The sequence below is a fragment of the Lissotriton vulgaris genome, chromosome 2_1 (assembly GCF_964263255.1).
Source record: "Lissotriton vulgaris chromosome 2_1, aLisVul1.2, whole genome shotgun sequence".
In the NCBI taxonomy this organism is placed as follows: Eukaryota; Metazoa; Chordata; class Amphibia; order Caudata; family Salamandridae; genus Lissotriton; species Lissotriton vulgaris.
The window spans coordinates 1,070,013,819-1,070,037,370 of NC_141687.1; the positions used below are offsets into that span (position 1 = coordinate 1,070,013,819).

Sequence of the window (23,552 nt, forward strand, 5' to 3'; positions counted from 1 at the left end):
TGATGCTACTCCACTGCAGCACCTTTAAAGAACATTATAACAATAAGAAACACTAGAACCAGAACAAACTAGTCCATAAATATGCCTGAACACGAACATTCTTCCTCTTTTAATTGCTGCTCCAGGAGAGATAAGTAGCTTTTGAATTAGTATATTTTATTGTTGATAGGTTGAAATATATGGTTTAAGGGTATGAATGTGTTGAGAGTATAGTAGAGCCACTTCTTTTAATTTATGGAAGAGTGGCTGAGTTTATATATTTGTCATCTTTTTTTTTTTTTTTTTTTACTACCAAAAAAAACAGAGTGGGTTGATTTTGTTTTTATTTCTCAATTAAAATAAATAAAGAATCAATAGAAATGTTTGTGAAAATTGGTTAGAGTCAGAGTTATTTTTTTTTTTACTGTTTTACCGGATGGAAGTCGCGTGAGTCCAGGCATACAAGTTCTGTTCCTAGGCTGGAGTGTATGACTCGTATGTACGCGAGACTCTATCTTCAATGTTCCCTGTTACTTGGATACAGCACAGGCAGACAATGCGGGGATTGAAAGTAAGGATAAACCTTACTTGAAGCGTGCAAGTGTGTACGAAGTTATTTTCGCTCACGTGCAGTATATTGTGGAGATTGTAATGAGCAAACTGGTCAAAGCTCAGATTCGAAAAATGGAGACGCATGAATGAAATCAGATCGCACGAGATTTAAGCATCCATTTTGGATTGAGGAGAATTAGATAAGGATTAGAAGGAGTACGCTGGTGTGAAGGCTGTTAGAAAGATCAGTTAGGGATTTAGAATATTTCAGTTGATTACTGGTGAGACGAGAGGTAGAGTTGGTATTTGCTGATGATAGGAGGCGATAAATAGTTGGAGGAAGTTTATTAATTTGATATTTATAATAAAGAGAATAGGTGAACATGACTGAGGGACAGAGTGGTGATTTTGAAGTGACATGAGAGATGGGTAATGAGTAGGTAGTGAAACGGATGATTCAACATGAAATGAGAAAGCAGGTAAAGTAGGCAGTGGACTCTGTACTTAACAAGAAAAGAGTATTGGAATGTGGCGAGGAATGTTTTTCAATGTCTGACGGAGAATGTGTAAGTGGTGAAGGTTGTAAAAAAAGACAAAACATATTTAAGAGGTAGAGATGATAAAGAAAGGAAAGGATGGCCAGGTGGTCAACACGAGGATGGGTGTCTGTGGATGCACACAATGAAAAGGTTTCCTGAGCGGCACACATGGAGAAATTGCCTGTAGCGACACGCAAGAGGAGAAGATTGAGAAAGAAATGTACAGAGGAGAATGTGATGGGAAAGGTTTAGATGAATAGGTTTTGGATTTAAATGAAGGTTATGAGTTTGATGAATTGTTGGAGTTTTTGAAAGGTTCATGTTCAGGGAATACACTTAAAGATCCTTTTGGCGGAGACATGTTTACTCCATTAAATATAAAACACCTAAGGAGTGGTGAATGGTGGCCGATGAATCGCGTGGGAAAGTTAATTAAAACTTGGATTCGGAAACCCTTGTGTAGGGAAGTACGAAGAGTTTTAAGAGCAGAATGTGCAAGGCCAGGGATTGAAGAGAAGGTGTGTAGTACACCAAATTTGGACCCAGAGCTAATAAGTTTTTTATTTAGTTTGGGAAGGGACCCTAGGAAAGGGTTGGAAAGATCGTTGAAGGTTTGTTAAGACAACTTTTTAGACGTGGTGGGTCCCCTTGGCGAGAATTCTGGACATGGCAGAGAAGGCTTATGTGAATGAGCAAGAAGTGGATATAGATTTATTGAGAGGCTGGAGCCACTGGGGCAAGGGTCATGCTGGGCAATATAAATGCAGGTTTGCTCTCGGAAAGGAGGAGAGCAATTCTTATGAAAATAAACCCCAAACTTGGGGATATGGCGCAGAAAGAACAGGGAGGAGGCAAAAGGATTGAGGTTTGGCGAAGGTCTCGTTAAAAGTATAGGGAAATACGTACATTCCTTTACAGCCTTAGATAAGGCACAAGGGAGCATGAGGAAGGTATTCAGGAGTGGTGTATTTGGCAGGGCCGGTAGAAGTGGACAATCTACTGGCCGAGGAGTTCAGAGGTCCCAATATGGTTCACAGTATAGTTAATAATACAATTCCAAGTATGGCAATTCGTTTAAGAAAAGAGGTTGCCAAACAACCTCAGGATTTTAACCTAACAGAGGAAGACTGGGTAGATCAGGAAGAGGAAGATCAACAAGAGGAAGAGGCCAGTTGCCTGGCAGAGGACAAGGCGAGTAGGAGATTTCTTTTGGTTTTACCCTTGCAAAAGCAGGACGACTGAGGTTTATTTATTTTTTCTTAACAAAAGAATGGGAAAAGATAATAGATCCTTGGGTTTTAGAAACAGTACAAGGATTCATGATAGAATTTATGGATTATCCAAATCAGACAAAAGAAAGAGGGAAATAAGAATGTCAAGGGAACAGGAGTTGGTTCTGGATTCAGAGATAGAATCTCTATGACAAAAAAATGCAATAGAACAGGTGAGAGAAAGTGCAAAAGGCTTTGTGAGCAAAAAAGAGAAAGGATAGAGGCCAGTTATAAACCTGCGAGAGTTAAACCAGTATTAGGTATACAGGACTTTCGAAATGGAGGGAATACATGGTTTGCGAGAACTATTGATGGAATAGGATTGGATGGTGAAACTGGATCTGAAAGATGCCCGTTTTCAATACCTATGGAGAAGGGCAATCGCAGATTCCTTCAATTCAGTGGAGAGGGATTCTTTATCAGTTTCGGTATCTTCCTTTCAGCCTTACTTCAGCACCTTGGTCTTTCACAAATGTGATGAGGGTAGTTGTGTCTTTTTTTCGCCAAAGAGGTTTGCGAATGATTATATATTTGGACAACATTTTGATAATGTCACAGGATCAGGAAGATCTAAAGGAAGCTTTGGAGAAATTGAAAGCTTTAGATTTTTTGGTAAACATGGAGAAACCTATTTTAGAGCCGTCTCAGAAGATGGAATTTTTGGGATTCCAGGTGAATTCAGTGGAAAGTTTGTTGTTGCTACCAAAAAAGAAGATGGAAAAAAAAGCGTTACGTCAGAGTATGAAGAAAGTTTTTGAATTTGAGAGAGTTGGCGAAGTCAGTGGGGTTATTGTCCTCATCAATTCAGGCGATTTTCCCTGGTCCTCTTTATTACAGAGGCCTGCAGAGGTTAAAAGGGGAAGCATTAAGCAGAGGTTTGTGGTACAGAGACAAGGTTTCTTGAGATTAGAAGCAAAGGAGAAGCTGATTTGATGGATAAAAAAAAAAAAATATGAAGGCTTGGAATTGAAGAGCAATTTTTGTAACTTTCCCAGATTTTGTTTTAGAGACAGATGCAAGTTTGTATGGAAGGGGGCACTTTCAGAAGTGCCAGAGACAGGAGGTGTTTGGACAAAGGAAGAGAAGTCAGCACATATAAACTGTCTGGAGTGGACTGGGGTTTGTATGTAATGAAGAGTTTCAAGAGGAATCTAGGAGGTCAGTCTGCGTTGATAGAGATAGACAATAGGTCAGCGGTGTAATACATCAACAAATTAGGAGGAACAGCTGAGTGAGTAAGTCCTGAAGCGGAAGCCGGGACTCTGCTTGTGTGATTTCTAATCTATGTGATTTGATGCTTACTATTTTTAAAATTGGCGCAAACTGTATTTGGTGTTTTTTACTTTCGCCCACAATTTTAAACTATTCATTGTCTTTGCGCACTCGGCGCTTGCATCTTGGGAATTACCTGCCTCTCCCCGAAGCGCTGTAGCCCCCATCACAGACGACTAAGGTCTGGCTGGGTTCGACTACTTTGGGCGCCATCTTGTGTGAGGCGAGGAGCCGGCGAGCGGTCTAGTGCTCGGCCCCTCCCGCCCCACAAGCATAAATGGTCCCCTGGCACTGGAAGCGCAGCGGACGAGCGCAGCGGGCGCGCCAAAGGCGAGCCAGTCTGCGCCCGTCCTCGCCAGCTCCGTGCCTAGGGCCAGCCATGCGGTCGCTCCCCCTCTCTGCCTTTATCAACCCTGGTCTAGATCCCAGCTCATGGCATTAAATCAGGCCCCCTGCACCCCTGAGATCCGTTGCAATTTGGCTTCCCCATGCAACTCCAATTTTAAATGTGATAAATGCTCCTTTGCTTTTGTCACAAATTCCAGTTCCCCCTCTCCCATTCCAAAGCCCCCCCCCCCCCCTTCCATTCGATCCCTCACAGCTGGCCTACTGAATTGCCGCTCTCTGCCATGCCACTCGAGCGACATTTGGTTATTATTAACATCTACACCCTGGGATTTACTTTTCCTCACTGAGACCTGGACTAAGGACACGTCCAATCCAGACAGTGCCCTAGCTATCCCCCCTGGCTATCACTTCACAGGAATTAGCCGCGAGGGTTCGAAACCAGGCGGAGGTATTGCCGTTATTCTACGGGACCAGTTTACCATTACCTCTAGGAAAATTTCTAACATCGAGCCTATAGAGGCTCTCTATTTCTCCATCACTGAGTCTTCTGCTGCTATATTCTCAGGACTGTTGGTGTATAATCCCCCGCGTTCCAATCAGTCGGCGCTGAACTCGCTAATAGCCGCTAAGGCTGATCTCTCCCTTGAACACTCGGATTTCATTGTGCTGGGGGATTTTAATCACCATGTTGATTTGCATCACTGTCTGCTAAAAATCTTCTCGATGCTATGCAAGGTTTGAATCTATCTCAAAAGGTGTGCGGTCCGACCCATTCTGCTGGCCACACCCTCGATATGATCTTTACTAATCTTCATGGCCTTAAAGTCCTTCCGTCTGTGCCCTTAACATGGACGGATCATCATCTAATCCCGTTTGAGGTGTCTATGTCCAAGTCATCTAGGATAGAAACTACCTGCAGAGACAAGGGTAGAAATTGGCACAAAGTTACCTACCCTGCCTTGGAACAGGGATTTAACATTACTTTGGCCTCCCCAGTTAACGATCTTAATGATCGTGTAGCCTCATTTAATAAAAACCTTCTTGAAGCTATCGAGCAGATTGCCCCTTTGAAAAACCTTTCTTCTTTAAGATCCAAACCTTAGGCCCCTTGGTTCACTCAGTCACTGCAAGAAAGCAGAAGTAATTGTAAGAAACTGGAGCGAAGTTGGCGCCGGGGTTATGACCGAGCAGCCAAAGCCCGCTACAGATCTGCGCTAAAAGAATTCCACAAACTGAAACGTCTGACTATGAAAGAGTACTTTGCAGATAAAATTCAAAGAGCAGAAAACTCTACTAAGGCCCTTTTTATATTGTCAAGGATTTTGCTAATCCTTCCGCAATGGCCTCCCCTATCACCCCAAGCCAATCACTCAGTGAAGGACTTTCCGACTTTTTCTATGAGAAAATAAACAAGATCACAGTAAACATCCAGCTTATTTCTTTCGCTGTACCGCCAGCCCAGACCATCAACTGTGCGGAAGTCTTTACCTCATTTAGGCCACTAACGGAAGACCATGCTCTATCTCTGTACTTGAAATGTAAATCTGGCTCTCCTTTGGACCCTGCCCCAGCTCATGTCCTGAGTGACTTAGCACCTCTATTGATTAAGCCCCTTATAGATATTTGGAACTCTTCTATGGAGTCTGGTCTTTTCCCCTCTCTATGGAAACAGGCACTACTGATACCCATCCTAAAAAAAACTGGTGCTGACCCATCATGCTTCAACAACTACCGCCCCATTTCACTGCTCCCCAAGCCCGCAAAAGTGTTGGAGAAAGCGGTTCAGGAGCAGCTCTCTGAATATCTAGAAACCAATCACCTCCTTCATGACACTCAGTCAGGATTTAGGCCTGATTTTAGCACAGAATCAGCTTTGCTGGAAGTGTCTGAATCTATCCGCGAGTGTGTGGATAGGGGCGAGGAGGCCATGTTGGTCGTCCTCAACCTATCTGCTGCATTTGATACCATCTCGCACGACACTCTACTGATTCGCTTACAGGAGGTAGGTGTTGGTGGAACTCCCCTGGCTTGGGTGAAATCTTTTTTGTCAAATAGATCTCAACAGGTCTCCTTCTGACCCTTTGTTTCATCTAAAAAACCATTGAGATGGGGGGTTCCGCAGGGATCTGCCCTCAGTCCTCTTATTTAATGTTTACCCGAGGCCTTTGGCGGAGTTAGTCGAGGCATGGGGCGTCTGAGTGATCTTTTATGCTGACGACACTCAGCTTGTGTTTTCTTTTAGGGATCACTCTGACAGCTCCATGGCAGACTTCCGCCACTGTCTGGTTAACATCGCCTCATGGATGTCCATCAACAATTTAAAATTGAATACTGACAAGACTGAGGTGCTATTTTTTAATCAAAAATCTCCCATCCCCTCCAATATCTGGTGGCCATCTCAACTCAATCCCCCCCTGTGCCGGTGCTAGCCGCCCGCAACCTGGGTTTTCAATTTGACACAGCACTGTCTTGCAAGACCCAAATTAATAAGGTCTCATCTGCTTGCTTCGGAAAACTCCGAATGATTAAAAAAATCATTCCTTTTTTACCTCTTGATTCCCGCAGAGCAGTAGTACACGCTCTAATCACATCTCATCTGGACTATTCTAACAGTCTATATGTTGGCGCCCCGGCATATATCATTAATCAACTGCAATTAGTGCAGAATTCTGCGGCCCGGCTGATCTGCAACATCCCTTACCGCCACTCGATCTCACCCCATCTGGCCAAACTCCATTGGCTACCTGTGAGATTCCGTATCCAGTTCAAGGCCTTGGTCCTTGCTTTCAGAGCCCTCAATGGTCGCGGTCCGGCATACCTAAGGCTCCGAATCAGGCAATCTTTAGCTACAAGGGATCTTAGATCCAACCATCTTGGGCTTATGTTCTGGCCACGTTTTCGTCTATCTCGCACAGGCGGTAGGGCATTTGCTGTAGCCACTTCCAGATTGTGGAATCCCCTCCCAGTAGAACTCAGACTCCTTTCATCCGAGGTTGCTTTTCGCAGGAAACTTAAAACCTGTTTTTTTCCCAGATCTAGCTGGTTGGAACTTCCTGTTTGACCCTCTAGGACCACTCACGCGGTCAGCGCCGGGATACCCCAATTGGGGGTAGCTGTTCGCGCTTTACAAGTGACTAAATAAATAAATAAAATAAACTAAGTCGAGAGGACTGGCGAGTTTGGCAAAGGATTTTTGGAAGTTCTGTTTGGAATAAAAGATTGCTGTGAAGGCAGAGTATCTACCAGGACATTTGAATCAGAGCGCAGATTGGAATTCAAGACATTTGAAGGATTTCAGCGATTGGAAGTTTGATATTGAATGTTGTTGGAAGGTAGAGCAAAGATGGGGTCCGTTCGAAAGTTTCTACAGCAGTGGACGCATTCCAGCAGATTTTGTGCGGAAAGAAGGCATATGCTTATCCTCCGTTTGCAATGATTCAGAGGGTTCTTACGAAAGTGAGGCACGAGAGATGTCAGGTGGTATTGGTGACACCATTTTGGGTGTCTCAGGTCTCAGGTCTCGTTTGTCAGTAATGTAATTGGCCTGTGCAGAATCTTTTTTGATACCGGCAAGAGAGGGTCTGCTAGAAAAATGGAGAAGGAGAGGAACATCCTCTGGTTATAATTGTATATAGTATAAAAATTCTAAATTCTCTTGGTTCCTTCTGCACATGCAAGAGCAACAAGCATACTCTAAAGATTACAGAAATGTCTATTATGTGCACCAATAAAATCCTGGATCCCACTAAATGTTTGACTCTAGTTCCACCCTCAAGCCGCACCCCATGGCCCACCCCCTAGCCCACAGCCTAACTTGCTGCACTTATTGTTTTCCATTTCAAGCACTGAAACGGATTCAATAAAAAGACAGATGTCTGTGAACAGTCTCCGTTTCTTTGTTTAAAAGAGTATCTCTTAGTAGAGAAATCCCATCAGGAAACTTCTATGAAGAAGCTGAAGCCACTTTGGGGTGTCCCTACTGGCCTTGGCTAAATATTATTTGGCCTCCCACTCATCAATGGCCTTGGGATACATATTCACAAGTCAATGGATCATTGACCAATTGAAGAAAACACATGCAGATATCATATGGGTCTGACAAAGACCTTTCTTACAGCATAGACGACAAAGGTATATACTCTGTAACCTGAGGAAGAGACCACTAACAGTTGCTGTTGAAGGCAGCGGAATATTAGTGAAGCAACGAGAGCGCCAGACCTGCACTAATGAGGTGGAACAACAACTGCAGTCAGAAGGCCCTCACATGTCCTGCTGTCACAGACCATGCAGGCTAAGCGAATGAAGCCACATGGAACTTGGTGACATTTGTAAGATGTTGTTAGGGGTTACTTTCCAGATACCATCTGATACCTGGAGGATATTCATTAGTCAAGGAATCTGTGGAAATAAATATGCATCAGAATGTACACACTTAATCTAGAAAACCAATGCCTCTCGCTGGCTTGCAGCATCTCTAGAAAATCTTTGTAGAGCAGGCAATTGTGATTTACCCAATATGTCTCAGCTAGGCAGGTGCCACAGTAAAAACACATGAGGTTGGAGCTACAGGAACACCAAGAAACAGTACAGAAATACAAATGAAGATCAAAAGGTGTTTGTGCAAGTAATATTGACTGTCTTTAAAAATAAACACCAATTGCAATCTTGTCCTATCAGATTTACTCTTTGTGAATTAATACTATCAGGAATAGATAACCTGAAACTCTGGACTGATCAGCCCCTCCGGGTACTATGAAGCAAAACTGGTCTTCTACAGTGACTAAGTAGTGGCAGGTCGAGCTGGAATGGTAGATATTAGTGTATATTTGCATACCTAAAGCAAAAATTCAACCATTGACAAAATGCAACATTTTCAAAATGGTTAAAGAATGCTTGTGCTGGGCTCAGGAGGTTCTCTAAAACAAGTACTCTGACATGTTTGATTTAACTGCATAGTACCCTTAATTTCTGATCACATCTAACAAGGACCGCTTTAACGCACCAGATCTCTTGGGACCAAATGTGCACTGTTGCAGCCAATGTTTAACAACAAACTTGCTGCAGAGGGCGTAGTTGGCAGAGGGATATCCCTGAAGGAGGGTACTTGCTCTGTCTGTAGTTGCTCAGGAAGATGTCAAGTAGAAAGGGTGCTACTAACAAAGGCTCAGTCGCAATCCCTCTGATCCTGGGAGAGGTGGGTAGGGGAGATCTGAAGAAGTCAGACTTGGTGGTATTTCCAGGGAAGAGGAGACATTACATTTTCAGGAAAAAGGAAAGAGGCCTGCATATTGTGAACTTAAGCTCAGTTCCTTCATGAGCATTATAGAACACCCATATTGCCTACTTGTAAAAGTAGTGTGAATGCATGGTCTATTGTGAAGTCTTTCATACTTCAGGGAAAGAATAAAAACCGAGCTGAAGTGCAGTGCATATTAAAACTGAATTACAAAGGGACACATGTTGTCTGTTGGCAGACCCTGGTGATTCCTTCGAGCCACATGGCTTAGATCACTGCTTACCGGAGGCTCAGTCTTCTCCCCTTCACCCTGTGCTGCTGACTTCTCTCCGTCCGTTTCAGACCCTCCCTCTGCCTTCTCGTGGGAAGTGGTCGTCTTTTCCTTCTGCTCCCCAGTAGAATCAGCTTTCTCTTTGATCTGCTCCTCTGCTGCCTCCTCCTCTCTACCAGCGTCAGCCTGGCTTTCCTCTTCTTCCTGCAACAGGATGGAACAAATTCAAGCCACTCAAAAACACTCTAATATTTTTACTTAGGAATGCATGGACATTCAGTACATAAACCAACCTCCAGAACAGAGCGCTTCAGGCCCTAGACTTGCCTCAGAAAGGGTAATTCACTGGGTCCTATTCACCATTTTGCTTTAGAGTAGGCGCAAGGGATGGGGCCATTCTTATTTTACCATAGACCGAGGTTGAGGCCCTTTTCTTCACCCAATTATGGGAAGGGAGCAGGTCACTGGCTGGGTCAAGGCCCTCCCTACACTACCACTAGTGGGGCCTGGAATGAGCACCTTGAGATGCAACTCCTAACACGCTATGAAATAAAGCAAGAAACACAGCAAACCGTTGCCTCGGAAACCACTTAACACCAGTGGGTCCAGCACTTGTAGATTGCCTCTCTAAAACTGTAAAACTTATAACCAATAAATAGACATTTCAACAATCAAAAAAATGTAATAGAAATAATGAAAAAAAGTTAGCCTTCATAGGTTGCTCTCCCTCCCTGTGCCTAGTCAACCTAGTTGTACTATTTAATTGGCGTTATGCCCAACACGTCCCACTCTACACTGCTTGTTCGGTTTTATACTGGTGTGTCAGACGTCCAGTCTGCCCTGAATCCCCCACATTTATAGCTTGTGTGCGCTGCCTACCTGAACTGTGTCTGTGCCGTTATCCTTGCCTTCAGAAGAAGAGCTACCTCCACCGAAGAGGCTGGAAATGGTGTTCCCCAGCTCTAAAAGAAAAACAGCAGAATCCAGTTATTATCTCAGCACCCCTCCCAAACGTATGCTGCATTCAGTCGCTAATCCATCCTGCAACTAAAGTCCAGCATATCCATTGCCATTCATATCACACTTTATCTAGGATTTAATTCACTTGCAATAGGGGATTAAAAACATGCAACACTAGGCAGTGGTGTGGAAACAGGGATAGAGCAATGGTGGCAGAGAAGGTAGTTTTTATCCACAGAAAATGCGCCAAGAAATGGACTCTGGTGTGGGGCAAGTGGAATGCATACAGAGGGAATATTTGAACCCCACCCCTCGAAGAATCAGACTTGGACCAAGTGACTAATGGACACTCACCATCGGCGTAACTTATGACAATGATGTATTCATAGTGTACAGAGGAGGGTGGGAATACGGGCAATGTGCATCTATGATGCAGTTATTTCTGCATTGGCACGGCTGTGCTTACTGGGTGTATTTTCGTAATCAGTATCAGTTATTGGAAAAGAACAACAACAAAAAAAGTATTTAAAAAAAAAACGCAACACACTAGGTGACAATTACAGAATGTCAGGAAATGCCTTTTTGTATAGTCAACCCCAAGTTTTTCGACTAATGCTGCTTGTCATTAGACTCAGAGTGCACGGAGGCCTGCTAAACAAACCTCAGTGCCATCGCCCTGACCATAAATTGTATGTTGAATTGGCTGTACCTAACTGGAAATGCTAAATTACCTGTAAGTCCCTACTATATGGTACCCAGGGCATGTAGGTTGGATGGGTAACCCAGGGATTGCAGCACTGGTTGTGCCACCCTGAAGGCCCCTCAAATAAAACAAGTTCAGAGTTTGCCATTGAAAGAAGTGGTAAAGTCACCATTGCCCCTGTATATCGGTTACATCACCCCTCTGGCAGGCCTTTCGAGTCCTAAAGGAAGGGTGCAACATATGATACAGGCATGACATGTACTTTATACGTCCCGACAACAAATCATGCAAATCTAAAGCCCACTGGCTACCAACCACACCCTGCCCTGCGGGCTTTTTCAGAGTATAGAGGAGGCACCCCGACCTCTGAACTTGAACGACTTGGAAGAAGGACTACCTTGCAGCACGGAGGGTCCAGCAATGATAGGTTGCACCATCGAAGACTGCACCTGCTACAACCGGTGGCTAGCGAAGAGGGACTGTGCCTGCCATGGCTTGGTCAAGTAGAGGCAGTCTCCAGAGTCCAGTCAAGCCAAGAGACTTCAAGGGCAAGTTGCCTGACCTCTTGTTCGAGGCACAGGGACACAACAGCTGAAGAAGCCTGCTGGGGCAAGCTGGTAGCCCAAAGTCTTTAAGATGCTTCTTCTAGCATTTTCTTTGGAATTAACTAGTTACAAATCCTCAGATATCTGCTTTTCGAAAGGGAGTCTGTTTCTTGGCCGAGGTTTGCTGTGATGTGTGGTATCCCTCCACAGGTGGCGGCTGAGCAAGGATCTGCCCTGTGCAGGGGTGACTTAATATTTTACACTGACTTATGTGAGGGATTTCTGAAAGCTAAACGAAGCTGGTCAGCTTACTAGACTCTGCACTTGGCATCATTTTTATTTTATTTTTTAAATACAGCCAGTTTCCGCCTCCAAGAAGATTTAGACTACATAGGAGGGTCAATTTTGCTAATGCAGAGGTTTAGAGCTGCTTGGTAGAGGCTTATCTGGGGCCTAAGGGGTGTTCTGATGCCAATAGAATCTAGTGCCAGAAGGTGGACCCAAGGATCGAAGCGGTGTGTGGCTCTGGGCATGGCATTAGACATCCTCGGGAGCAGTGCTTGCCCTTTACTTGAAACACTTTATGTTGGTTCTTAGAAATGACGACACGCAGAGCCACCAGTCCCTAAGCCCTGAGGTTACTTTAAGGCTGCTCCTTGACAGTGTTCAGAGGAGAGTACCTCGGTCTCTTTCTGTGCATCTGATATACCCATTGGTCCTTCATCAGAGCACAAATTGTAGCAGGCAGATAAATAGGGTCTCAACTATGCATCTTGTAGCAAACCCAGCAGCATTCTCTGCAATACCCAATCATCTTTATCAATGCCTGGCAAGCTGAGCGGGTCATGTTCTGGGGACAGCAGAAAGCTCAGACATGGTGGTTTTCAGATAAGGGTTATCTGATGTTACACTTTGAGCAGAACTAAAAAGGCATATTATCCATTCCCTTCCTTCATCATCATTCATTCTTCATACGAACAGAGTCATGGAAAGAAACCGCTTAGATGCAGTTTGTGACCAAATCAACAGGTTTGCTGATGCTCCCCTCAATGACTCTTCCAATAACAGATCAGGATACTCTGCGACTAGAACTGAACCCACAGAAACGTTGCAGACGTTCCCAGAGCTTGAGTCTGTAACATTGTGGATCTCGGAAGGAGTCACAAGATAGTGACCAAAGACTACTACAGAGAAAAACAAAATACAAATATCCTCATTCAACACCAGAAGGCAGTGTATGCAGAGCATACGATCTACAGCAGCACATGGTTTCTTCATTAGAGAAACAAGATGTACTATTCACGACTGAGACCCGTTGAATTAGAGCAACACTTCTAGCCTACCTGATCGGTTTCCCACATACTATTGCACCATAACGGAAATAGTAGGGAAGGTTGGGATATAAGCCACAGCTTTACATTGTGTCCCTATTCCTGTACCTCACAACCCCTCCTACCGGACAAGAATGGCAATATCTGGCTGTTGGATGTCGCTTTACCAAAGAAAGAAGAACCCTCTGGGTACTTTATCATCCACCTAGTTAAAATAATAATTAGAACCCATTATACACCTTTGAACTGTTAACACCTTTGGTTGTTTGGTTTGCTCTTATACTTTAAGAGACTTTAATATCCATCAAGATGCTGTTTTGCACCCCTTAAATGGAACTTATGGGCTATCTCATCTAAGTTTTTCAGTTAAGGTGCACAAGCACATAAAGAGGCACTCCCTTTATGTCATTGTTCTGAAAAACACATCCCTGAGCTGCAGGAATCCATTATGTATTTAATCTTCATCTACTTTTCATCAAACTAATCATAACTACCTACACTGGAATGGGTGCCATCTCATGGATGTCATGCAACTGTTCTCAGATCAATGCTACCAAACACAGCTGGCCACATTATTTTTGGGCAGGAATAGAGACCTTCATTGGGATTTTTGGTACCTCCTAAAATATTTATCAACCTATTCAAACAACTGAAAAGGGCAAAAGCCTTGGATTCAGATTTGATTTTCAGCAACACAGTTTAGTGGTGAGCAATTCTCAATTCCATCTCAAATCATACTCCGGTCATTAATTCTAGAGAAAAAGAAGAAACCAAGAAGTAAAAGAAAAAAGAAAAAGTTTATCAGCAAAACCTTGAATGCTTGACTCTAACAATATCTTTTAGATCTGCTACAGATGAATTTATTAAAGCAATCAACTGCCTATGAAATAGGATCTTGACACCACCACTCGAAGAGCATTACATCAGCTGCTATTGTTGAACTATAACTACATTAAAATACTGGACTAAATAAAATCCTCAACCATCAGCCCACCAGTATCTGGCCTCTAGAATCTGGTCTAACATCTAAGTAGGAATCTTAAAGGAGGAAAACAATTAACTGTTTTAAAATCACTACGCGGGTATAATCAATACCAAGAGAGCCAGCTGGGTTATAGGCACTTTATAACGTCACCAGTCAGCAGCCACTATTGATGGAGACTGAAAAGCACATGAGATCCACAAGAATTCACAGAAACCTGGTTGGTGAAGAGGCTGCAAACTTGAGGCTTCAGTATCAATATCAGCAACTGTATTTCCTTGCAGATAAAAGAAGAAAGGCTTCTGGTCTTCGATTCACATAACTAATGCCCTCAAATATATTAGAGGTCAAAGTCTACAATCTCAGTCTTAACTACATGCCAATACAGGAAGTATATAGAAAAGCTTTGGGGGGCGGAGCTAGCTTGCGACGGCGATGGCTGCCTAGTCGGAGGGCTCCCTCGCTTCCCACACTATCCTGCTAATTATCCTTATCGCAGACTAGTCCCCCATGAAAAATGTTGACTGATTCTTGCCCCGGAGTGTCTGTGGCAGACACGGTACCAATCTCATCCCTCGGTGCTAAGCGGCAGCCTTCCTGCAGTGAGGCGGGCCCTGTCGCCTGGGGAGCTCTTCTGGGGTCAGCTGCCCGACCAGGCTAGAGTTCTTTTCTGCCCCATTGCCATGCGGGGCCAACAGCGGAGAGAGGCGGGGCCTGGGGACGGCCGGGAGAGAACAGACGTGGAGAGCGGTGACAGAGTCTGGGCCAGCGGACTGGGTGAAGGTAGCGGTCGAACCTGGAGGCATGAGGGGGCGACTCCCCTGGCGGCGGTGGAGAGGAGGTAATTGAGCACCTGGCTTTCCTCGTGGCGCTAGGCCCGACGCAGAGTCGGAGAGCCGATCGCCCTCAAGCCTGAGCTGGTGGGTTGCCTGTTGCCAGAAGCTTGACGGGCAGTCCGGAAGGACCGAGATACGGGGGCATATCTATTTGGACTGTGGAGTGTGTCAGGGGGTGCCCGTTTGGCACTTTGAGCTCCGGACATTACCTACCCCCACAACGTGGAGCTGAGAGCGGAAGCGTGTCCACGATACGGAGTGTCTGCAATGGTGGATGGTTTTGCCTTACCCTCCTGCCGCCTCTCTGATTGAGGTGGATCCCTTGCTCTTGGGCCTAGGTGGACAACACAACAGTTGAGTGCCTTGTAGTCTAGTAGTGCTTTGGCGGACATACATCTGCGGGGAATGTGAGGAGCCCTGCAGTGGGGCTCCATAGAGACCTCTGCTATGGCTGCCTGCTGGGGCCATCTCCTCACGCTGGTAGTAGCGACAACCCATATCTCGGGGACGGATCTTGTTCCTGGCCTGGAACACCCTTACACTGCGTGGCGCCTAGAGGGAGTTTATCGCCTGTGGTGTTACTGAGGCCTTTGAGTGGAGCGCGGCATTTCCTGAACAATCAACAATCTTTGGGGCCTGGCACCTGGTTGAGGGGGGGAGGTGGTTCGGATACGCCCTGGGTAGCCCCTCTTGCTCTCGCAAGTGCAATCGCTGGAATCAGCGACAAGATGGCCGGCCAGATAAGTCTCAGCCTAAATTGACTTTTACTAGCAGGGGTTCGAAGCCAAGTGAGACGCCGCCGTCCTTGGGGTGCGGGGGAACAGGAGCCTGAACCGGACCTCCGCACCATTTTGCGAGCCATGGAGAAGAACCTACAGGGGGTCTTGCGTCTCTGGGAACTAAGATGGATGCCCTTACATATTGCATGGATCGCATGGCGGAGCGGCTTGACAAGCACGCCGAGCGTACTGACATGTCGGAGCGCCGCATTGGCGAGGTGGAGGAGGCGCAGACTACACTAGATGCTGACCACAAGCAGCTTGGTAGGGTTATTTAAGTTCTGCAGGACAAGACGGAGGATTTGGAGGTGCGGTCCTGCAGATGCAACATTCGAATCACGGGTCTGCGGTAAAGTACTTCTACAGGCAACATGGAACATTTTGTGGAGGCACTGCTGAAGAAGCTGTTGGGTGACAGGGCTTTCTCAGATATGTTTATTGTGGAAAGGGCGCATCGCACTCTTGGGTCGAGACCCAAACCTGGCGCACCGCCTCGCTCGATTGTTGCCAAACTCCTGAATTACAGGGACCGAGACACGGCGCTGAAGCTTGCACGAGAAAAACAACCACTGCAGTACGAGGGATCCACACTCTCCTTATTCCCGGACTTTACTTCGCGAGTACAGGAAGCGAGGCAGCAGTTTGTGCCGATGAAGCGTCAACTCCGGAAACTGGGGATAGACTACGCCATGCTGTACTCTGCAAAACTCAGAGTCAACAGGCAGGGGAAGTCCACCATTTTCACGGACCGGCGGGCGCTTCAGAAGGCCATGAAGGAATGGAACAGGAACGTGTGATGAAAAGCAGAAGGCGGAGGCGCGGACAGTCCTGAGGACTACTCAATGGAGGATCGGGAATGACCTCATGGTTCACTGCTGCGGAGAGTCATTACATGGACGTGTGAGGAGTGATCCTATGGAGGCCTATTGTGGGGGCTCCCAACGCAGAGATACTTGTGCGTAACTGGGGACTCAGGGACATCCAGCACTCAGTGTGAGGTTAAAACTATGGAACACCAATTGTGAGTGGGGATTGTTTGGCTGGGGGGGGGGGGGGGGTCTCAACCGCTGTCACATCCTTCTGTTGCTGATGTCCTGGGTTGTATGCAAGCATTGGTATTTGAAGGGGGTTTGCTACCACTGAGCCATTTTCCTGGAGATTGATGACTGCTGGAAGTGCTTGACTTGCAGGACTTGGGTTTTGCATTAGCCGAACCCTGACACATATGGGGAGTAGTATGTATATATAGCTTTACTTTCCGGGACAAACTGTTGTGGATTGGGGACTTGTGCTGCAAACTTAGTTGTTGTTTGGGGGCGGGGGGACTGCAGCACCCTATGTTGATTGACGCAGTTTTATATTTGTAGTGATTGAGCTACCTACGCCCCTGTGTGTATACCACGATTGTTCGAGGACTCAAGGTTGGAGGGGGTGTGTGAGGCAGTGAGTTTCCTTTTTTTGGGTTTAGGGTCTCTCATTTGCCCTTTGGGTTTTTTTATTCCTTATGAGTGACTGGTTGTGGAGTGATGAGGGGAAGCGTGGGGTGGGCAGTACGTGGGTGGAGTTGGGACGCAGCCATGTTGGGGCTGGGCAGGCGTGGGTGGGCGTGGGAGGGGCACCTTGGTTTTTTTTACCTTCGGGGTGATGTGATTGTTGTGGGCTGGTTGATATGGGTGCGGAGGGGATTTGAGGTTTTCGGGGGATGTGTTTTTGATTTTATTGTGAACACAGCGCGCTGGACGAAGGTCTTCATGTTGTGGACGGTTCTCTTTGTTTTTCACATGTACGATGCCACCTGAAGAGACTCGGTTAACACAAGATAGGGACACCATCACGCTACTTACATGGAACGTGCGTGGTCTAAATGACCATAGAAAAGTCAAACAAATTTTGCAGTACCTATCGAGACACTATTGACCTTGCACTCCTTCAGGAGACTTATTTACGCCCCGATAGTCCGATATTGTCCTACAGGGGACTACACAGACACATACATGCTGCAGGGTTTACATCACTCACTCGGGGACTTCTAACATGGGTTAATCCAAAGGCGAATATGGTGCTGACTCTTGTTGTCTCAGACCCGGAGGGGAGGTTTGTTATTTCAAAGTGTGTGGGTAAGGGCATGACTTTCCATGTGGTCAACTCGTATGGTCCGAATTATGATTGCCCTTCTTTCTACTTGAATTTAGCCTCTAACATAAGGGAACACTGTGGGGATCAGGTCCTGTGGGGGGGCGATTTTAACATGGTGCGACACCCAGGACGGGACAGGTCAGAAGGCCCGGCACGGCGCCCGTCGTGCTCTGCCCGCACTCTTGATGCAGAGATGATCAGATTGGGCCTGCAGGATGTTTGGAGATCAAGGTGCCTGGCACGGGGAGGGTACACGCACTATTCTGCGCACCATGATATTCACACTCTGATAGATTATTGGCTATTCCCCACCTCTCAATTATCTGAGGTACTGTCGTGCTGGACGCTACCTCGCACATATTCTGACCACTCACCTGTCCTTGTTAAGATTAGAGCTATGGCGAACCACCCTCTTCCTTTCGGCTGGCGTTTGCCTCCGTATGCGCTACAAGATGCAGCTTTTCGCGAAGATTTGGAGACTGCTGCTGAGGAATTCTTTAAGACTAATGTAGGTTGTGTGGACTCCTTCGTCACGGTATGGGAGGCCTTTAAGTCAAATATGCGAGGACTGGCTATAGCTAAGCATGCGGGTGTTCTAAAATCGATAGGAGCTTGTCTCTCCTTACCTCGAATCAACACTGAAAGACATTGAAGCGAGATGACTGCGAGACTCTAGTGAGGACTTGGCTAGTGAGTTGGCTTGGACGCTTCGTGAATATCACGAGGAGGCTGACGCTGAAGTAAAGTACTTGGGGAAATATGGCATAGCCAGGTCATATGGGGAGGGAGATCGCCCGGGTGCAGTACTGGCGCGAATGGCGAAACAACGCAGACAGGGCGTTCTGATGTCCGCGATGAGCATACAGGCGAGATGTTGTCAGAGGACCAGCTGGCGGTGCGATTTAGAGACTTTTATGCGGCGCTATATGCATCACGGGGACCGGCCTCGGAGGAACGTATATTGGACTATGTAACGCATATACAGCTACCTGGACTGACGAACACGCACTGGGAGTTTCTGGTCAGACCGTTTGAGAGGGAAAAGGTGGTATGGGCGCTCTCCTCCATGAAAGCTGGAAGTGTCCCTGGAAGTGATGGATTGCCCCTCGCAGTGATTGATTCCCAGCCTCTTTCTATAAGACGTTCTCTGAACTTCTAATTCCCAAACTGTTGACACTAGTGGAGGAAATGGCGGAGGCGGCAGTGATGCCACCTTCGATGAGGGAAGCCATTATTGTGGCTATTCTCAAGCCCGGAAAATCCTGATGACTGCGCCTCCTATAGGCCATTATCGCGGCTTAACGTGGATGCAAAGATCTTCGCTAAGATCATTGCCAATCGCCTAAGTCCACTGATTCCAAAACTAGTGGCGCCCGAACAGGCAGGCTTTGTGCCCAAACGTAATTTGACTTACAATATTCGTACGGTGTTCAAGGCAGGACGTGCCAGCTGTTGCAGTCTTCCTAGACATGGAAAAGGCTTTTGATTCTGTGGAGTGGCCTTTCCTCCGACTGGTGCTGCGGGGAATGGGTGTGGGAGACCTCTTTATACCACTACTGGATACACTGTATTCTTCCCCCGTGGCTAGGGTTCGTATAGACTTCCTTACGACAGAGTCCTTCTCAGTGGAACGCGGTACCCGCCAAGGTTGCCCATGGTCGCCTCTTTTGTATGCCTTGGTTGTGGAGCCTCTGGCATGTGTGTTACGAGAGTACCATAGCCATCGAGGCCTCGGTTTCCCCACGTATAGCCTGATCGTGTCCACGTATGCGGACAATACTTTATTATATGTAAGGCACCCTGACGACAATCTCTCGACGGTGCTACAGGAAGTAGTATTATTTAGCTCGCTTTCGGGGATACATGTGAATTGGAGCAAGACCATGTTTCCCCTTACCCCCGCAACGACGAGGGTAGAATCGGAATACCCCATACAGTGGACTACAGATTCGGTCCGCTATCTGGGCATTAAGCTGCACACAGACCCAGACGTAGTCCTCAGGGAAAACTATGGTGTGGCCGTCTCTAGGCTGGAGGACGATGTAGAAAAATGGATTGCACTGCCTCTGTCTTTGCTGGGGATAATATCCTTGCTAAAAATGATTGTGCTTCCCCGTTTTCTATTTTTTTTTATAGTAACATTCCTATGGTTTTGCCGGGTGAGTTTTTTCGTCAACTTCATGCTTTGGTGCTCCGTTTGGTATGGGCTGGGAAACAACCCAGGGTCGCCTGGAATATACACATCCGGTCGTATGAGGATGGGGGGCTTAATGCCCCGGACTTTGAGTTGTACCATCAGGCCGCGCAAGGGGCGCAGGTGTATGGCTGGATACATGGCCCTGCTGATGCGCCGCATCTGAAAATTGAGGCTCTGGTGGCTACTCCGGCTCCGTTGCCGGCATTATTATCCCGACCTAGAGATCGACGCACGGACATTCTAGATTCAATGAATGTGGTAATGCACGCATGGTATCACCTCATTGATGCCCAGGCTTGCTCACTGCTGTGTGCCCCTGAGGCACAGTTGACGTGGTGTTCGTGGCTAGCCCCCTGCCGGGATAGAGCAGTGCTGGAGTCCTTATCTGAATTGAATGTCAATACTATGGGCTATCTCTGAAAAGGCCTCCACGTAGGATGATCTAAATCCGCAGGAAGGCGCTGGAACCCAGTTGCTTCCGCGCTTTCAATTCCACAGAGTTCGTCACTCCCTGAGGGGATTACTTGGTGAGGACATGGCAGAGCCCCCAACGGTCTTGGCGTATGCTTATGTAGTCACTGCCAAAACCTCTACTAAACTGATCACGAACCTCTACCGTATCACTCTTGCTGAAAGAACGGAGGATTACGCTAAGCCGAGTCTTGCTTGGCAGACGGATTTAGATATAGAACTCCCAGAGGCTACATGGAAATATTGCTGCGCCAGTGTTCGTAGGGTTTCCCTTAACGGCAGACATTGAATGTTACATTAAAACATTTTAAATGGGGTCTATTACACCCCTGAGCGCTTATTCAGGTACGGCTTGCGAGACAGTCGAGGATGCGAACGGTGCCGTGCCCCGGCGGCTGATTTCTTACATCTGGCTTGGCTGTGTCCGAGGGTGGCAGACTTTTGGCATCTGGTCTATAATAAAATAAATAGGGTTACCAATTTGACATTGTCCCCATCCCTGTTACTGGCCTTGTTGGGGTATTCAAAGGATGTACCACCGGCTGCACGCCGATTGGTAGATATGGCCTTCATAGTGGCTAAGAGGTGCGTGGCCCTCACTTGGATGCGGGGACCGACTCCTACACAAGCTCGCTGGTCTAACAATAGGTTATATTGTTGCACACAATCAGAACACTATAGTGAATTATTACCACCCCGAAACAGACCTAAAAACTACTGGGCGTTGTATCCAGAAAACAGACAGGTACAGGATGAGAGCGAACAGGGGGAAACACATACTACACCGGACACGGGGGTCGCACGGGAGGGGGTGTCGCATCCCATTGACTAGGATTATAGGTAAAGCTGGTGGCGATGGAGTCCTGGAAGTGTCTTCAAACTGTATTTGTTGTATAGTGCGGGTGGCGTGGGAGATGGAGTAGTTTGTCCTGTAACTCCAGTTCTGTAGTAGGGGTATCTCTGTTATAGTCATAATCTAGTGAATAGTCCCGCCCATGTGCGTGGACCCCGGGGCAATCAAAAATATTCTCTTAAGGTGTCAAAAAACTGCAGAACTGCACAGACACTTGAGAGAATTAAAGACAGATAATGTAGCCTATATAACCAGGCTACACTGTCCAGTACTTCAACTAGAAATTCCACCAAAAATCCACAAACAGCAAAGTCTGTCCAGATTTCCCTTGCTTCAGCAGTAAAAAACCCCTGGAATGATAGAGAGGAAGACATGAACAGACAAGCCCCATAGGCTGCCATTATGTGACTCAGAACAGGGTACTGTGCCTTTAAGAGAACTTTCCAGAACTTCACAGTATCCCAGAAGGCACTGCAGGTCCCTTTTACTTTCAGTTCTTTTTGAAGGCGTAACATGCCGGACCTGTAGCATTCCTTACATGAATATCTCTCTCCACCGGGGAGGAGGGCGGGCGCTTATGACTATAACAGAGATACCCATACTACAGAATTGGAGTTACAGGACAGAAACTACTCCTTCTGTAGTAGGGGATCTCTGTGTATAGTCATAATCTAGTGAATAGAATGGCAAGCCCATCCCCACACCAAAGCGGCGGTGGAGAAACTAGAAATAACACCACTATTGTGCGAACAGATTTCGCAGCGAAGCCTGCTCAACCTGAGTGTCTGCCCTGGCATCAGTGTCCAGGCAGTAATGCTTAGCAAAAGTATGGACCGACTTCCAAGTGGCCGCCTTGCAGATTTCTGCAATAGGAACATTACGGAGCAAAGCCGTCGTAGCAGCTTTGCCCCTGGTGGAATGAGCCTTAGGTTTAGCCCCTAAGGTCTTATTAGCCTTTTGGTAACACAGTTGTATGCAGGACACAATCCACCTAGAGATGGACTGTTTAGAGGTAGCAAGCCCTGTCCTGACTGATCCATAATTGATAAACAATTGGTCTGACCTACGAATATCCTTGGTCTTATCCAGATAAAATTTCAACACCTCCTAACATCAAGGGAATGCAGCGACCTTTCCCCTGGAGAGGAAAAATTCTGAAAAAACATAGGTAAAGTTATGGTCTGGTTAACATGAAAATCAGATATAACCTTAGGAAGAAATTTAGGGTGAGTACGCATAACAACCTTAGCAGCATGAAATACAGTAGAAGGTTCCTGGCAACACAATGCCTGAATTTCACTCCCTCTGCGGGCCGATGTAATGGCCACGAGGAACGCCGCCTTCCAGTACAGGTGCTGCAACGAAGCCTTATGAATAGGTTCAAAAGGCTCCTTCATCAATCTGGACAGCACCACATTCAATTCCCATGAAGGCGAAGGAAGCCGGACAGGAGGGAACACTTTCTTCAAGCCTTCCAAAAAATCTTTGATTACAGGGATCTGAAAGATGGAAGTCTGTGAAGGGCATTTCCTGTAGGCAGTCAGCGCAGCAAGATGAACCTTAACGGAATGGACATTAAGTCCAGACTGCGCCAGATGCAGAAGATACGGAAGGATGACATCTTCCTTACACGTCGTCGGGTCATAATTCTTGGACTTGCACCAGATGCAAAACCTCTTCCACTTGTAAGCATAGGAAGTCCGAGTGGGAGGTCTCTTAGACTCCTTCAGTATGTCCATACAATCTTCGGGCAGATTCAAATGGCCATATTGCACTCTCTCAGGAGCCATGCCGCCAAACTGAAAGACAAGAGGCTCGGTGCAACATCTGCCCCCCGAACTTCGTGAGAAGGTCCGGCCTGCACGGCAGCCGTATGTGAGGAAGGAGAGACCGGTGAAGCAGGTCCGTGAACCACCACTGCCTGGGCCATTCCGGGGCAATCAGGATCATCCGCGCCCTGGACTGGGACAGCTTGATGAGCACCGCCGGAATCAGGGGAATGGGTGGAAAAGAGTACAGAAAGCTGTTCGACCAGTTGATCCATAGCGCATTCCCCAGCGTCCCCTGCTGGTAGTACCTGGAGGCGAAGTCTCGGCATTTTTTGTTTTCGGCAGTGGCGAACAGATCTATGTCTGGAGTCCCCCACCTTGCGAAGACTTCTAGTACTTCGTCGTTTATGACCAATTCGTGTTTTTCCTGAATCAGTCTGCTCAGTGCGTCCGCCTGAACATTCTGCACACCTGGTAGATGGGTAGCCGTTATCGTCAATCCTCTGGCCAGAAGCTATCGCC

At 46.7% G+C, this 23,552-nt stretch overlaps 1 protein-coding gene across 2 annotated transcripts in view; it reads right to left on the minus strand.

Annotated features, from left to right (window-relative positions):
- The window catches only part of HYOU1 (hypoxia up-regulated 1), a 212,659-nt gene that overhangs the window by 87,400 nt on the left and 101,707 nt on the right, over nucleotides 1–23,552 (minus strand). For both annotated transcript variants that reach the window (XR_015308457.1, XM_086956751.1), the window contains exons 16-17: nucleotides 10,348–10,430; nucleotides 9,481–9,672 (exon numbers count right to left, since the gene is read on the minus strand). Coding sequence is in view for 1 of the 2 variants with exons in the window: in XM_086956751.1 (XP_086812877.1) it covers nucleotides 9,481–9,672; nucleotides 10,348–10,430 (275 nt within the window). In the remaining variant the exon portion in view is untranslated. The remainder of the gene's footprint in view (nucleotides 1–9,480; nucleotides 9,673–10,347; nucleotides 10,431–23,552) is intronic.